Below are 15,480 nucleotides of genomic sequence, written 5' to 3' on the forward strand. Positions count from 1 at the left end.
AGAGGATTTTGACTCGGTTTCATGCGTGGACCTTGTGCGGTAAGGACTTACCTCTGCAGATGGTGCCGTTGCCCACGTAGCCTGGCTTGCAGGTGCACAGGTGTCCTCTGATGGTGTTGGTGCAGATGGCGTTTTCATCGCATAAACTCAGGCCGCTGGCGCACTCGTCATGCTCTGAAGGAGAGATGCAGCGATAGTTCCACAGTGAGTATAGTGAGTGTAATTATGGAGATGTTGCTGGAAATAGTTTTTCTGACAGGAGGTCACTCAACAAGCTTGTTGGCTGGAAGCACTAAAGTTCTATTTGAACACTTGCATGCCCACAATTATGAAGAGGGTTCTTCGTCGCTCACAATTACCAAGATCATTTTAAAAAGTTGGAAAATAAACTTTCAAATCAAGCCTGAATAACATGTGACAAATGTCCTGGACTGACTCCATGGTATTCAAACATTGTACTTTGTTGTTAAAGTAAGTAAGTAAGTAAGTAAGTAATTTTTATTTATATAGCGCTTTTCCAGACCAGGGTCACAAAGCGCCTAAACAATCAAAACAATATTCAATAAAGTATATACTTTAAAGATCAAGATAAAACTGATAACACAACAAGAGTTCCAGAAAATCAAGGAAAAGCCTGAACAAATAGAAACGTCTTAAGATGTTTCTTACAGGAGTCAGTAGACTCCCATCAACTAATGTGTTGATTTAAGTGTATCTTAAATAGATGTTGGACCTCTATTGTACTCATCAGTATGTGTCTGTTTGTACAAAACTCTCTTTTAATATTTACATTAGAAAATGTGCTTAAACCCCGCCCACTCTGCTGTGATTGAAAATAAAGGTTTGTCACCGCGTGTCATCAATCCCAGAAGTCTCCACCCCCAATCTATCTACTGAAAAAGCGGCATCATTTCGTTTTAAGACGTCGAGAAGAATTAAGATTTAGATCAAAAACATGAAAAGCCTTTAACTGGTCAACTCTTCCCACAGTGGGGTTTAACAGCACATCAGTAAGGAAGCAGTTTTATATTCCGTCATTATACTGCAGCTTTAAGTGCCGTGCACAGCTTTGCCCAAGGCGGCCTCCACATTAGGTGCACGCTCTCCCAAACACACGGCTCATTTATATGCAAGCGCTTTGGTGGGAGTCATGACTAATACATTTCCTTTAATTAATGAGTAGAGCTCATGAAGCCCTGGAGCAATGGAGGAAAATGATTTAGCTATTCTCTTCCCAAGTATTTCCTCCCCACGCTCAACTATAAAGGTGGATGTCAACAGCGATGGCGGGATGTGCAAGAGTTTCTGCGGGGCGAGATGAAAAGTGGAGTGAATTAACGGCGACATAATAGAGGAAGAGTCACAAGATTAAATATTCAGTGGGCTGATGGCTGTAAGCTGACGGAGAAGAGATGCCAACACCAAACACTGATGGGCAATTAAAGCAGAAATATTCCACTGGCTCTGGTAAACTATAGACGTGCAATAGTTGCGCGCTGATGAAACGGCTGCAGGAAACCATGGTGTAATGGGTTTGTTAAATATGTAAATCTTGCAAAACTTCCCTCTTAACGATACTCAAGTACGTTTTAGTTGTTGATGTGTTCGGCACCGGTTGCAAAACTCAGCATCGAATAAAATTGTTAGTGTAAATAGATAAATAGATGAATAATTAAAGGTTTTATTAGTATGGTTTATACATTTTAAAGCATTAACGGCCTCCAGGAGGCGCCCTAGCACAAGACAATAGGTTAATTTTGTTTTGAAAAGTCACTCTCATGAAGAACCACAGAAAAAAAATATTATATTTTTAAGTTAAAGGTGAGAAATCTGGCAGTTGAGGAAGGAAAGAGCTGCTCCATAGTAATATTGGAGACGGCAGCATAAAGATCTGACTCGATACAAAAATATGACAAAAGCATCAGGAGTAATAAAAGCAGCAGCCGGCCACTAGAGACTTTAAAAAATACACACTCACACAGACTCTACTAGTTGACGGTATATACATTTAAAGTCACGTTTACAAACTGAAAATGACTCTGACGTCACAATTTCAACAACCAAGAGATCTTTAGCTGCTTAAAATTGTTGATTTAATCTGACACTTGTGTTGGCAGATACAAAAGCGGACAGAGAAGAAACACTTTCATTGTGCTTTTTTAATTTTTTTTTTATTGTATTTAAAGGTATTTATTTTTACATATTCTATTAGTGTTGTTTTTTCGTTGCACTGTTACACTTTCCTCCGACCCGTTAACTGACTGGAGATCTGCATTTCTTTATATTTTACATGTGGAGTTTCAAATTGAATCTATTTTAAAGATATAAAGGTTGTTCTTTAGATCAGATGAACAATTATTAAAACACAAACGCATATCTTTCTGTTTCATCAGGAAAAGTTTGAAGAAACGATGATGTTCCAGTGAAAATCCAGACCATTTCTTAGACTGTATAAAGATGTATGTTATCATGTTATGTCTCTTATCTTTTACCGAACCACAGACATTCTCAATGCATTCTGCAGTCGTGACAATTTAAGAAGTTTAGTCGTTAGTCATTTTAGCCACGTTTCAGTCTAGAGGCAAAGTTCTGGCAGACTTGACTGATAAACATGAAAATAATCAAAAGATAATTTTTAGAAAAAAATCAGTCCAGGGAAATGTGCGTATTACGCAAAAGCTGCGAGACTGTAAATGTGTTCTTTTGATGCCATAAAAGTCTATTTTTCCTCCCTTTTTTTCTGGTTGTTTACTCGACTTCCTGTCTTTCTGCAGCCAGCCTCAAGTGGACACTAGATGAACTGCGACTTTTAACAGTTGGCTTCACTTTTTAATTCTGAATGTCGGCCCTTAGACCAAACACATGATGACCTGTTAAATACTTTTGCTTGTGTTTATCTGAGCATGTATTTTAAAACCACGCAGCCAACTTTTTATATATAAATCCACTACAGATCAACTTCTACGCAACTGATAACTGAACTGATGACCTTGTGGCTGTTTCTCTGCTTGAATCCATTCTGACAATTCAAGACAAACTCAAAGCTTCTATTCAACTGCCTTCGATGTATATATCGTATCACAGCAGCTTGTTTACTTCCCATACTCGCTCTCAGGTGTGAAATATAAAACGTAAACATCATGTTTAATAAATGGATTGGGACAAATCTGAATACTTGATACGAGTCTCTGTCAAACAGCCAGAAGTGGGTGGAAGCAGGTATCAGGTGTGGTCTCTGTGTGTGTGTGGACGTAAATATCAATGACAAACCTCTGAGACTGACTAATGACTTGCATTAAAGTTGCAAATTAATAACCGCTTGTGAGCATTTTTTTGTAATACACACGGTCTAATGATGAAGGACTGTGTCACTTGCTAGTTATTGCATCCAGTGAAGACGGAGAAATGAGTTTTAACACCAACAGGTCTGAGAATGAAGCATGTCTTTCCCAGCCTGCGATAATGAGCGATAATTATGATGTAGCGTTTCTGGCTTGGACATGTCGGGTCGACCCGCTAAGATGTCTGTGCTAATGACATATGATGGATTTAGATTCACCAACACATGCAGCAACCGCCCTCGCCTAAATACATTCCTACAGTTATTTCTCTTTGGAGAAAAGTGTGTGGATCAGAGAGGAATGCGATGGAAACATGTTTAATTTTTTTATTTAGGAGCCAAACTCTTCATATTCATTCAAATATTAATTCTAGTATTTTTATGGCGCTAACCTTATATTTTACCATAATATTTAACCTTTGTGTAATCTCAGGGTCAAGGTCACCCAGTCCCCGAAAAACAAATGTGTTGGAGGTACCCGGGTCACCTTGACCCTGAGATAACACAAAGGTTAAGAATGTATTTAATGCCGTTACATTCAGTAAGTGAAATGTGTCGCTGACATTCAGTGATGACAACAACAAAACAAAGTCACAAACAAAACACAACTAAGCTAACTTTCATATTGTACTATTTTTCTACTGTCTTGTTTTAAATATTATTATCTTGTTTTTAATGTATTTTGTTTTTAATGCACTTTTATATTGGTTGACCAAATGTAAAATGCAACACAAATAAAATATATGAATTATTGTTATTATTATTATAAGCAAAATAATAAAGCAACAGAACTTATTATTGCCTTGAAGGAGATAATAATACAAAATTAAATCAAAACTACAGCCTCTTCCCACGAATCTTCACGACTGAATCATCATTTACAACAGTTTTTGGACAGACCACTGACTAATACGGCAAAAAAAAGATCATTAAGAATCATTATATTGAAAATCAGGCTGCAATATATCAACCTCAAACAATAAGATTGGGAAGTCCAAATATCTCCTGGAACAAGATGTTATGGATCTTATCCTTTAAATACCATCAAGTGAACCTCATCGACGGGTGGAAAGACAACTTGATCATCCAGTCATGTGACTGCAGCGAGGAGGACAACTCTAAGCTCGGAGTTGAAGTTACAGTAAATCTTTTAGCTCATATCTCTGCGTGCTTTCTTTGCACACAACACAAGCACAGCACAGCAAAGGGAATCATAAACACAGAACTTTCTCCTGTCAGGAAACACAGCAGTTCACAGAGGAGCGAAAAAGTGACAAAGAGGCTTTGAATAAAGTCTTCAGTCAAATCCGTTGTCATAATAATCATTAAGGGATTAGGAATCATCAATGTTTAGTAGCTACGATCTTGCGTTAGATACCCAGAAAATAAATAAAATAAATTTGTGTTGACTCCGAAGAAAACAAAATGTTTTCTGAACTCGACTTTTGGATCTCCACTTCAGTTTGTTTGTGACTGACAGGTGGACAGCAACAACGTCACATCCTTATATGGTCGTTCATGGGCGGAGATTTATTCTATCGAGTCATTACTATGATCTGCTCTCACTTTTCCATTCATCAAATACTCACAGGTTTACGATCAGATCCGAGTGTTTCGTCTGGTTCATGAATCTGGAGAAGGTTTTTTCGTAGAACAGAACTTTATGTTCAAATCTGAGCCGTGATTTACTCTCTATTCATGAATGAGACCCAGTGTCTCTGGCTCTTATCATATCATATCATATGAAAGTGCTAAAACTAAAAAAAATCATTTAATTCATACTTAAAGAGACATGTCATCTATGAAAAGACAGATATATGATTTTTTTTTTTTTTTGATGAATTATACAATTAATTAACTTTTTATTTGTGAAAATAAAAATGCTCAGAGTGATATTGAACTGAGTCTATTTTAAAAGCAAATCAGCACAATTGAATTTGAGAGATTTGTAAAGTGATGCACTATAGAACGTGCGTCATAGATGGTTGTTGGTTTAAAAGCCATGGCAGGGATGATAACAAGCAGGAATTAAACTAAAAATAGAAGATGTTGTCGCACAACTACATTCATTTGTTGAGAATAAGACTGATGTCGACTGAGAAGAGAACATGGACTTTCCTCTCTGTGGTTTGATGCATCATTAAACCGTTACAACAAAGAAAAATGGATCAATCGATTGTACAGACGTGTTCTTTTCAGGGTGACTCCATGTACACATCCACGGACAGATATTAAGATACAGCTCTTCTTCTTCATCCAAATTTAAAAAGTACTTAAAATATTAATAAACAAGAGACTCATTTTTAGAAAGTAAAGATAATAAAAAACATTCAAACATTTTTTAGATCAAAAAGAACATTTTTAAATTGCTTCAGGTCTATAGGAAAACTTCACGATCTAATTGTATTATGCGAAGAAAAACAACCCAGAAAACATTATATTTCATTTGATTGTGAAGGGAGCCAGGAACTCAAGGAAATAAAAGCATCAAAGATGATGAAGAAGCCGCAGTATAAAACACGTATGACTGACATTAGATTTAAATTTAATTTTCATAAACTATATAGAGCCTTTGGGGGAAAAAAAGTCTATTACTTTAACTTCCAAAGCACATTTGTAACAAGTGATGGATGAAATTACTGCTAGACAGCAGTATAGTCACAGTGGCAGTGCTTTCTAACGGCTCGATGAAAAGAAGGAAATCATTTTAATCATCATATGCACTAATCAATGGATCTCACATGAATAAAGTTATTTTAAATATCAGATCAGAAGTATCTTTCTTTCTGTTACCCTCCATGACTCTCCAGGTGTTGACCAGGTGAGAGTCAGACCATGAGGGGTTACTTCTCATTTAACACATAATGCCGATGGAGACTGAGTTGGATTGAATCGCAGGAATCTAATTACAGATTTCTTTGTGCATTAACTGCTGTAATTGTCAAGAATTATTAAGTGTCAGCCGGTTGTCTTGTGGATTTGAAGGACACGGGTGAGGACGCGTGTCAAACACAGGTTCCTGGAGATACATGGAGGCACGTAATGGTTTTGAAAACACTTCGATTGAGAAAACTTGGCAGAATGTAGCCCTGAAACACATTTTTATCCATCTACTCTAATATGACCTGCATTTATATGGATATTGGCCCCATTTCTACGGCGTGCACTCGGTTATCTGCAGTCTTGGCTGAAAATGCTGAATTGAGCAGAGTTAAACAAGGACCTTAAACCTCTTGTTCCCGGCAGTAAAGCTGAGAGTCTTATCACAATCCCCTAAATGCAGAAAAACAATGATGACGAGATAAGTTATGGCACGCAGCAATTATCCACCAGTGTGGAATGCAATCTTGGCATTTCACCAGTAGAACAGCTGCTGGATTATGGGCCAGATTTACTGTAAGATCCCTCTTTGCTTATACTTAACAACGTGTGCTATTCAGACGTTGGCACAGAAGCAGAACTACATATTGTGCCGACTTACTTAGACTGTACACATCAGTGAATAAAACTAAAACCAAACTATTTCCAACTGTAATCAACCAAATTTCAACTATTTCAATGAGATTTAATCTAAAACCAAACTATTTTCATCTGTAATCAACCAAGTTTTTTACTAAAATCAAACTATTTTCAACTGTAATTGAAAACATTTCAACTGTTTTCAACCACATTTCAACTAAAACCAAACTATTTCCAACTGTAAACAACCAAATTTCAACTGTTTTCAACGACATTCAATATAAAACCAAACTATTTTTAATCTTTCATCAACCAAATTTTTGAACTTAATCAAACTATTTATAATATACATTTTTCAACTGTAATCAACCACATTTAAACTAAAACCAAACCATTTTCAACTCTTATCAGCAAGATTTCTACTATAATCAAACAATTTTCAACTGGAATGTTACAAAATTCAACTGAAATCAAATAGATTTTAACTACAAACAAACAATTTCCAACTGGAATGTTACAAAATTCAACTGAAATCAACTCAATTTTAACTACAAACAAACAAATTTCAACTGGAATGTAACAATTGTCAACATCAATCAACTCAATTTCAACTGTAATCAATCACATTTCAACTAAAACCAAACAGTTTCCAACTGGAATCAAACCATTTTCAACTCTAATCAAACAATGTTAAACTATAATCAAACAAACTATCTTCACCCAATCAAACAAAATATTCTTTGCATTATCTCTGCCCTAAATTCATACTTTTGTACACTGAACACAATATTTACTTGAATTAACGTCGGTCGATGATGTGTGTCATGTGAGCATTAATGCAAGTTATATTTTATTTGTATTCATGACCATTTCGATGCATCAGCTAATTTCTAACATCTGAATGAGATCTTGATCCGTCTTGTTATGATGTCACTGTTCACATCTGGCAATCGCTCGGGTTCCCTTCATCTCTCGTCTTTGCAGTAGCGCCCCCCACTCAGCGAACATATATACGACGTTGGAGGAACAATCAGTGCCAGTTACTATTAGTGTGGCCAGACTGAGAAGAAGTGCTGAGAAGGAAATCTTCCAGGATGAAACGATGAAACACACACGGCTGCCACAGGCAATATGGTGTTGAATATCTACAGCACCTTGATTTCTACAACTCTCACATGTTCTTCTTGAAGCAGATGGAACAGACGGAAGTATCATGGGATGTTTGGAGGAGGAAACATCACTGACAGCTGGTTTAATCGCTTCTTACGTAACAAAGATATTTTACAGACTTGTGTTGTATATATTTTATGTGTAACCAATACTGCAGCGACAACCACTCGCAGCAGTCGAAGTAGCTGAAAAAAAAGGACTTAGAAAAACAAAACAAAGGTGCGACAACAGGTTGAGAACAGGGAGGGTGTTTGAGACGGATTGAAAAGGTGAGGCCAACCGGACAGGCAAGGATGGATGAAGTGAGATATAGGCGACAACAATGAAAGAGAAGAGAGAGAACAAGAACGGACATCAATAGAGTGATTTAGCAGCTCTGCCACTGTTGACTGAAGCCGCTGATGCATTAGATAAATGAGTTCAATCTGATTCATGTGACAAGAAAAAAAGAACTTTTTAAAAGACAATAAATCAATAAAAGCACCAGAACTGAGATGATGGTGCGATGCTTTGTATTTAAACATAGCTGAGTCGTTAAGTGTTAATTTTATAAAGTTATCTGAACGTTTTTTGTGATATCTCAGGGTCAAGGTGACCCGAGGGCCTGTTGCACAATCCTGTGTATTCATGAAAGCACAAAAGAAAAAAAAAGTTTTTTTCTTTTGCAAAAAGTGCTTAATTAAATTTGTAAAGATATTACAAGGTAATGAAATTACACAAACACATTACAAATTTAATTTATGATTAATGAATGATTACTTAATGGACATATTTGATGAATTTAAACTCCTTTGAACTTCCCCTCATTGAAAGGAGTTAAGCCTTAAATCCATCACCAGACAAGCATCCATCATCTCACGTGTTTAAACCTGCGGTGGTTTCTCACTTCCTCGTACATCAACGGAGCAAAAACACTCTTTCAGATCCAGTGGCACAGTGAGGAACGCTCACGCCAACTTCAACATAGCACAACAATTACAGGAGCTCATTCACAATCGTGTCAACATTGTGACATATGTGCTGCGCTTCGCAATGAATGGTGAATAAATTCCATATTCATTACAGGGATCTGAAATCCTTGAGCAGAAGCAGAAGGACAGAGGGGAAAGCCAGAAAAAAGGAGGCACAGGGAGGATTTATCTCTCCCAGCAGATGTACGGGAGGATTCTTGGGCTCCCCGTCAGCAGCCAGGACAGTTTACAAGCTGCAAAATAGATTGATTGTCCATGGATGCCTGTCCCCGAGTGGCTGGCAACTCGCAGCTAATTAAAGAACATGACCCAGGAGGAAGCCGAGGCAGCAGCCGAGCACATCCTATTGACTCCAGACGACGTCCTGTGAGTCGTGAAGGCAGGAGGAGGAGCTCAAGTTACAAAATCAACAACTACATTGAGAGTCCATAGTATTGGATTGAATGAGACGATTGAGTCTGGATTATGAAACATTTCTTCAGCCTGAATATTGAAGCTGAACTTAAATGGCGTTCCAAGGACTCAAATATTATGACCACAAGAAGAAGAAGAAAAGCCTCTATAGAGAGAGAGCACACTCTTTTAGTTGATGCACTTCTCGCAATCATTTCTTTCTACCACACTTATAACTAGGCAAAGAGTCTTTTTATTTTGCTTCAATTCATCAATTCAATTCATCAAGGTCATCGTGACCTAACAACATTCCACACAACACAACACAACAGCCCTGACATTGTAATGCGGTCAAGCTGTCCATCATTCAGGTTTCTCCCGTCATGAGCCGCACTTTAATCTCGAGTGATCTCACTAAACTTTATCCTTCATTTTCTAAACACCAGTGAGAATTAGGAAATAAATTTCCATCTGAAATTAAGAGCAATGCTCCGTCTGCCTTGTGATCCTTTATTATCATTGACATACTCTTTACTGTTTGAACTCAAGTTTGTTATTTATTATCTTGTGCTATAGTGTTTATTGATCAACACAATTTGACATTTGGATTTAAAACCAGATCATGGGTTTCAGATCAATTAAAAAGGCAAGTTAAAGATGCGATAAATCAATACTCTCCTTGAGTTTCAATCAATGTTTGCCATAGATTTCTTCTTAAAGATGTAGACTACCATTTCACACAATATCATAACATTTGAATGTAGGATTTGAGATAAACTGATCATTAAAACAAAATATTTTAGCTATGACTTGCATATGTCATGTCCAAATATGACATGTTTATGACGCTATAAATCAATAATCATCCCAAGTTACAACCATCGACTGCCGTAGATCTATTCTAGAGAATATAGACTATTACTGTCTTACTTACATACTATCCCACTAAATATCATCAAATATCAAGACATTCACAATGAAATCATCCTATTTTAACCACCTCAGTCATATGGAACTGTAACAGACAGATTGTGATGCTATAGCTCGAAGTTAGGACATTAGTCGTTGAAAAAGGCCAATTTTTTCTTTTTCTTTTTCAACGATTCTCATGATACTCAAAATCTCACTCTTATCATTTTCTGACACTTTATATACATAAAACTATCAGCTAAAGTTTGGCATAATTGTCATTTTAGTCATGAACTTTGGTGGATTTTTTTTCAAGTTGCATCAAGATTGCTTGCATCTATTCCAAGGATTGTAGGAAGGAAAGCTTCACAATACACCGTCAAAAGCACAACACAGAGGTATAGCAAAACTTTCCTTGGTACAAATGACCTAAAAAAGTTGTGTGACACAAAAAAATCCCGAAAATATGGAATAAAAGAGACACTATCGTTCATAGGAACAAACTATATAGCCGTTTATTAGGAATCACTTGGTTGGACTCTTAGTCATGTCTTCCATATTAATGAACACACACTCATTCTTTGTATCGTAAGGATGCAAATTTTGTTGATTTTGTACAAAAGAGATCTTAAAGAAGATACGTATTGTTTTTGTTGGAGATGATTGTCAGCTAAAATAATGTAAAAATAATCATATTTTCTCATCACATAAGTGATGAAAAGGCAGCTGACCTATGGGGAATATGTGTTTGTTTCAAACAAACAAAAGGACGAGAGCTAGCATTTAGCCTGATTCAGATGACCATTGAATCATCTTATTCGAGAAGTCAAGAGGTCAACACAAGGTCAACACAAGCAGTGATTGGTCAATCAGTCACCATTCATCCACCAGTGGTTCTGCAGTATGGCGGCTATACAATATAGAATATATGCAGCAATACAAGGAAACTGATGACGTATATTGTTGATTACAGTCGTCAACACATGTGAGAAGCCTGTTACAACAATCACTGAATAGGAACTGGTAATGGTCAGTTCACCCAAAATTGAAATTGAAATTTAATTTATTTTCTACTCATTCTGTTGTAGGCAAAAATGTCCATTTAAATGTAGCGACTGCTGCTTAATTGTTTTCATTTTTGTCCAAAATGACACAATTTTAGAGAAAGATGAAGACGAAGACAATTGAGCACCAGTTGAAACAAACAAAACAAACATTTCTGCCTTTAAATGTAAAAAAGAAAGGATTACTCTGCAAAATAATAATTTTGTGTAAACTAAACCATTAGTCTAAAATCATCAAGGCAAGGCGCTTAACCAATATAAATTACTTACTTCATATTCACACAATATACAGTATATATATATATATATATATATACATACATACATACATATACTGTATATCAGAATCCAAACCATTACATGTCAACCAAACATTAATAAAATATAATTAAATATTTTCTCTAATTACACACATTAAACAAAGGTTATTAGACTAAAGAATATACTGTAAATCTCTCAGTTTTGAATTACCTGTACAGGAATATTCGTCCACTCGGATAAAGCCTGGCATGCAGTCGCAGCGATGGCTACCAGGCAGGTTGACACACACAGTGTTGGACTGGCAGAAATTCATCTGTGTCACACACTCGTCGATGTCTGTGAAAAAAAGAAATGAACAATCCGTGATTAGATATATGACTGGTTGACAAATGTTAAAATCGAGTACAACTAAATTATTGAGAAATCTGATAAAGAAAAAGTAATAAGAGGAAATCAAATGTAAAGTTATCCACAAAGAAATAAAATAAAAGTATAAATATCAAAAAAATCGATAGTTCAAACAAGAAATAAAGATTAGAACTTGAATAAAAGTGATAGTTATTAGTGATAAAAGCATCATATATTTCAGTGAACATTGGACTTGTAATTTCAGCAGCAGGAGAGCCAGACATTAATAATAATAGACACTGATGTGAAAATTGCTCTCAGCTTTTATGATCATCCATTCAAGACACTTAAAAAGACGACTGGAAGATAAGATACGAGTCTTCCCTTCTACAATCCCAACAACCACTCATGAGACTTCATAAACTGAAAGTCGGGAACACATTTTAGATCCTTTGTTTTGTTCAAATGCATTCCATCTTTGAGCGTCGCAGCTCTTCTCTCACCACCAATTGAATTTGTATGAAGTATGAAATTGACTTACGCCTGAAGCTTTCTCTCCTCTAAGCAAATATCTTCTTTGTAGGCTGAGCAGAATTACAAAATCCCAGATTCTGCATTTACAATGAGATACAAAGAAGGTCTTTTTTTTTACTGGCCTTCATGCAGCGCTATCATTCCTTAAACCCATTTTCCTCAACCATCATCCCGCGATGACACTAAATATCCATCACGTGTGTGACAGCAAACTATTGCTTATAGTGTGCACAGTTTGTCTGCCACGTCACAGACGCACAGCCTCAATAATTCAAAGTCAGTCTCGTCACTTTGGTCGGCTTTAATTTAAGGCACCAAAAGCGTCGCTGTCAAGTCGGAGATATGAGGAGTTTTTCTGTTCTCGGCTTTTCCAAGGTCTTGGTTTCCCCCGATGTGCCGATCCGTGCCTTCACCTACTCCTGTTCCTGAGGGAGCAGCACAGCCGCGACGTCTGCTGACAGAACTGGATCTGTCACTTCGTAGGGAGGGGGTGGGATTCGCTGGTGTCTGACTGGGCCTCTCCCCACCTTGGTAGACCTTCGCTGCCTTCTAAGCTCGCTTTCCTCATCTCTGCTTCTTTATTCATGCTGTGATGTAGGTCAAGACTGAGGAGGGGGGGAAGCTTAAAATAAAAAAAAACATACGACCTTCCGCTTGTGTTTGTTGCTGTGTTTGTGATCTGTCGCGGGAGAGAATGGAAGTCATATTTGCTCGTCATAAACAAAGCAAGTACTGATGTTCATTGTTCACAGGTTGGCAGACGTGAGGCACGACAACTCTTTTATAATCATCCCAGGATCTGTTTGAGACTTATTGTTTTCCATGGACGCTGCGATGAACCGCTGTGTTTGAACAGCTCCTATTTTCTCCTCTTTGATGCCCACTGGCTCAAGCTAGCATCGCACCCACACACATGCTGGCCAGGAGTAAGATGCTGTCTGGACCCATACAGGATTGAACAGGTTTCTACATACTTAAAAAAAAGGATTGATCTTTTAAAGCTCTATAAAGACAATAGGCCCTAGAAGAATAATGTAAAAGTACCCAGCTAGCGTGTTGAAAATGAAGGTGTGGGAATCATGTGAATGACACACAACACCTTTTTTTACTCAGATAAGACATGGGGGAGAAAAAACACTAACCTTGTTATGATTTATTGAAGACCAGCTGTATTGTATTCCAGTCTGTGGTTTTCCTGTTTTAACTTTGTTCTTGACTGTGGGATAATAAATAACTTACGATGGACGATAAGTTGTGACCCGAACAGTTCTTGCTTTAGAGTGAAATCGGACATTCTGAAGAGATGATTCTATATTAAATTTTTCTCATTATGAGTAAAATTGTTGTGATATTAAACCTAATCTGATGTCTCTTCTATGTCTAAATCCACAGCTTTAACTTCTTAACCTGACAAAGACACATGTACACAGATGTTAGCTCTGGAAGTAATCCTGAGGCTATGAGCCTCGAAAACCGTTTTGGATTTCACGCAACTCAGGATGAGCGCATGTTGCATTACTAACATGTAATAATACTTAAAAAAGGTTGTTTTTCACTAAGAAAATAAACATATTTCAGGAATAATATTAGAGGGTAATAGCTTCCTGCTCAGGTTTAATCCTTTGATGATCTTGTTTCTAGGGGAAGTAAATGATAATTTCAAAGATTCGTAACCCTTTAAAGATCATCTATAAAAGTTCATATATTGTCACCTTGTACACCTGCATGCAAGAGTTTCACAGTCTTCGCTAATTCTATCCCATTTTATTTGTTTTGTGCTTTTCAAAAATGTTTGACAGCTGAGTTCACTGAGGAGGAGCTAGTCTGAGACAGAGCGATGTTTGTATCAGTTTTATACATCAAAAGCCTAGGGCTGAATGTTACCTATTGGAACTATGCGCACGTTTAAATTGAACAGTTTTCCTATGCATGGCATGGAGGAGTTCTGAACATTTAACAAAAAAAATAAATCTACCTTTTTTTCCATTAAAATATTCTCACAGCTTAAAACTCACAGTAAAATTCATGAGCTGTGAATGTTAGATGTTGCAAAAGTAGCTTAAAGGGTAGTAAATAATAAAATGATAGTGCTGTACCATTATTTAAGTTACGAATCTAACAAATACGGTATAAGTGAACTCATCAAAATGTTATTTTTGAATAATGGATGAATGCAACATAATAACAACAATTATAACTGCCTTCAAGCCTAAACTGCTTTTTCTTTAATTCACTTGGCAGCTCTATGTGTTGTATCTGTTTATCACTCCGTAGGAGTTGATTGGCTGGATTTCTAATCTGAATCGAGGGAAAGTTGGATTCAAGCGAGTTCTTGGGTTTTTTCTTCTTGCCCACATTTGGGACTTTTATTCCTGGTGGAATCAAGTTTTTTGAGTCTATTGATCAAAAACACTGCTCTTCAGAACAGGGAATTCATCTCTGCCAGCAATTACACACCATAATAATGAAGTGCCACTTTCAACAACTTTGACTCCAGAAGGAAGATAAATGAGCGGAGATATCTTCCCACTATGTTCAATTTTTCATCCAGCATAGGGACCGCTGCCGCATGCTTGAAAGGAAGTGTGGCATTATCATTTAATGTGGACTGAGCCATCAAGCTCCTCGTTCTACGGGTTACATTCTCATGATTTGTGAATGCAGCGGTTGAGACTTCCAAATAAAACTCTGATTTGTTACTGATCTGCAACTAAGGGTGACACAAAAATGACTGTCATCGCAGCAGAGTAGCCGCCGCTGCCCTCATTAGATCTGCGATGTGACATTAAACACTTGCTTCTGGGCTTTTCATTAGAATGTCTCAAACAGTTATCGAACAGATTTTGACCAAAAGTGTAAAGCACTTTACATCCACAAAGACTAATAATGTGTGTTATTACAGCGGAATTACTCTGTCAATTCCCTCACCTCAGGACTAAAAGCTGCTTTAAAACCAACTGAAACTATGAAGGTGAAATATTGAAATCACACAATGGAGGCGAGAAGATTGTGTGAGTCGGCAAAGGTCTAA

The 15,480-nt window shown here is 37.0% G+C and overlaps 1 protein-coding gene across 1 annotated transcript in view; it reads right to left on the bottom strand.

Annotated features, from left to right (window-relative positions):
* Positions 1–15,480, bottom strand: part of LOC148077634 (protein kinase C-binding protein NELL1-like) — a 164,252-nt gene that overhangs the window by 46,207 nt on the left and 102,565 nt on the right. The window contains exons 13-14 of the mRNA XM_087794323.1: positions 11,778–11,903; positions 52–174 (exon numbers count right to left, since the gene is read on the bottom strand). Coding sequence (XP_087650449.1) covers positions 52–174; positions 11,778–11,903 — 249 coding nt within the window. The remainder of the gene's footprint in view (positions 1–51; positions 175–11,777; positions 11,904–15,480) is intronic.

Source organism: Callionymus lyra, chromosome 6 (genome assembly GCF_982586985.1).
Source record: "Callionymus lyra chromosome 6, fCalLyr1.hap1.1, whole genome shotgun sequence".
Lineage (NCBI taxonomy): Eukaryota > Metazoa > Chordata > Actinopteri > Syngnathiformes > Callionymidae > Callionymus > Callionymus lyra.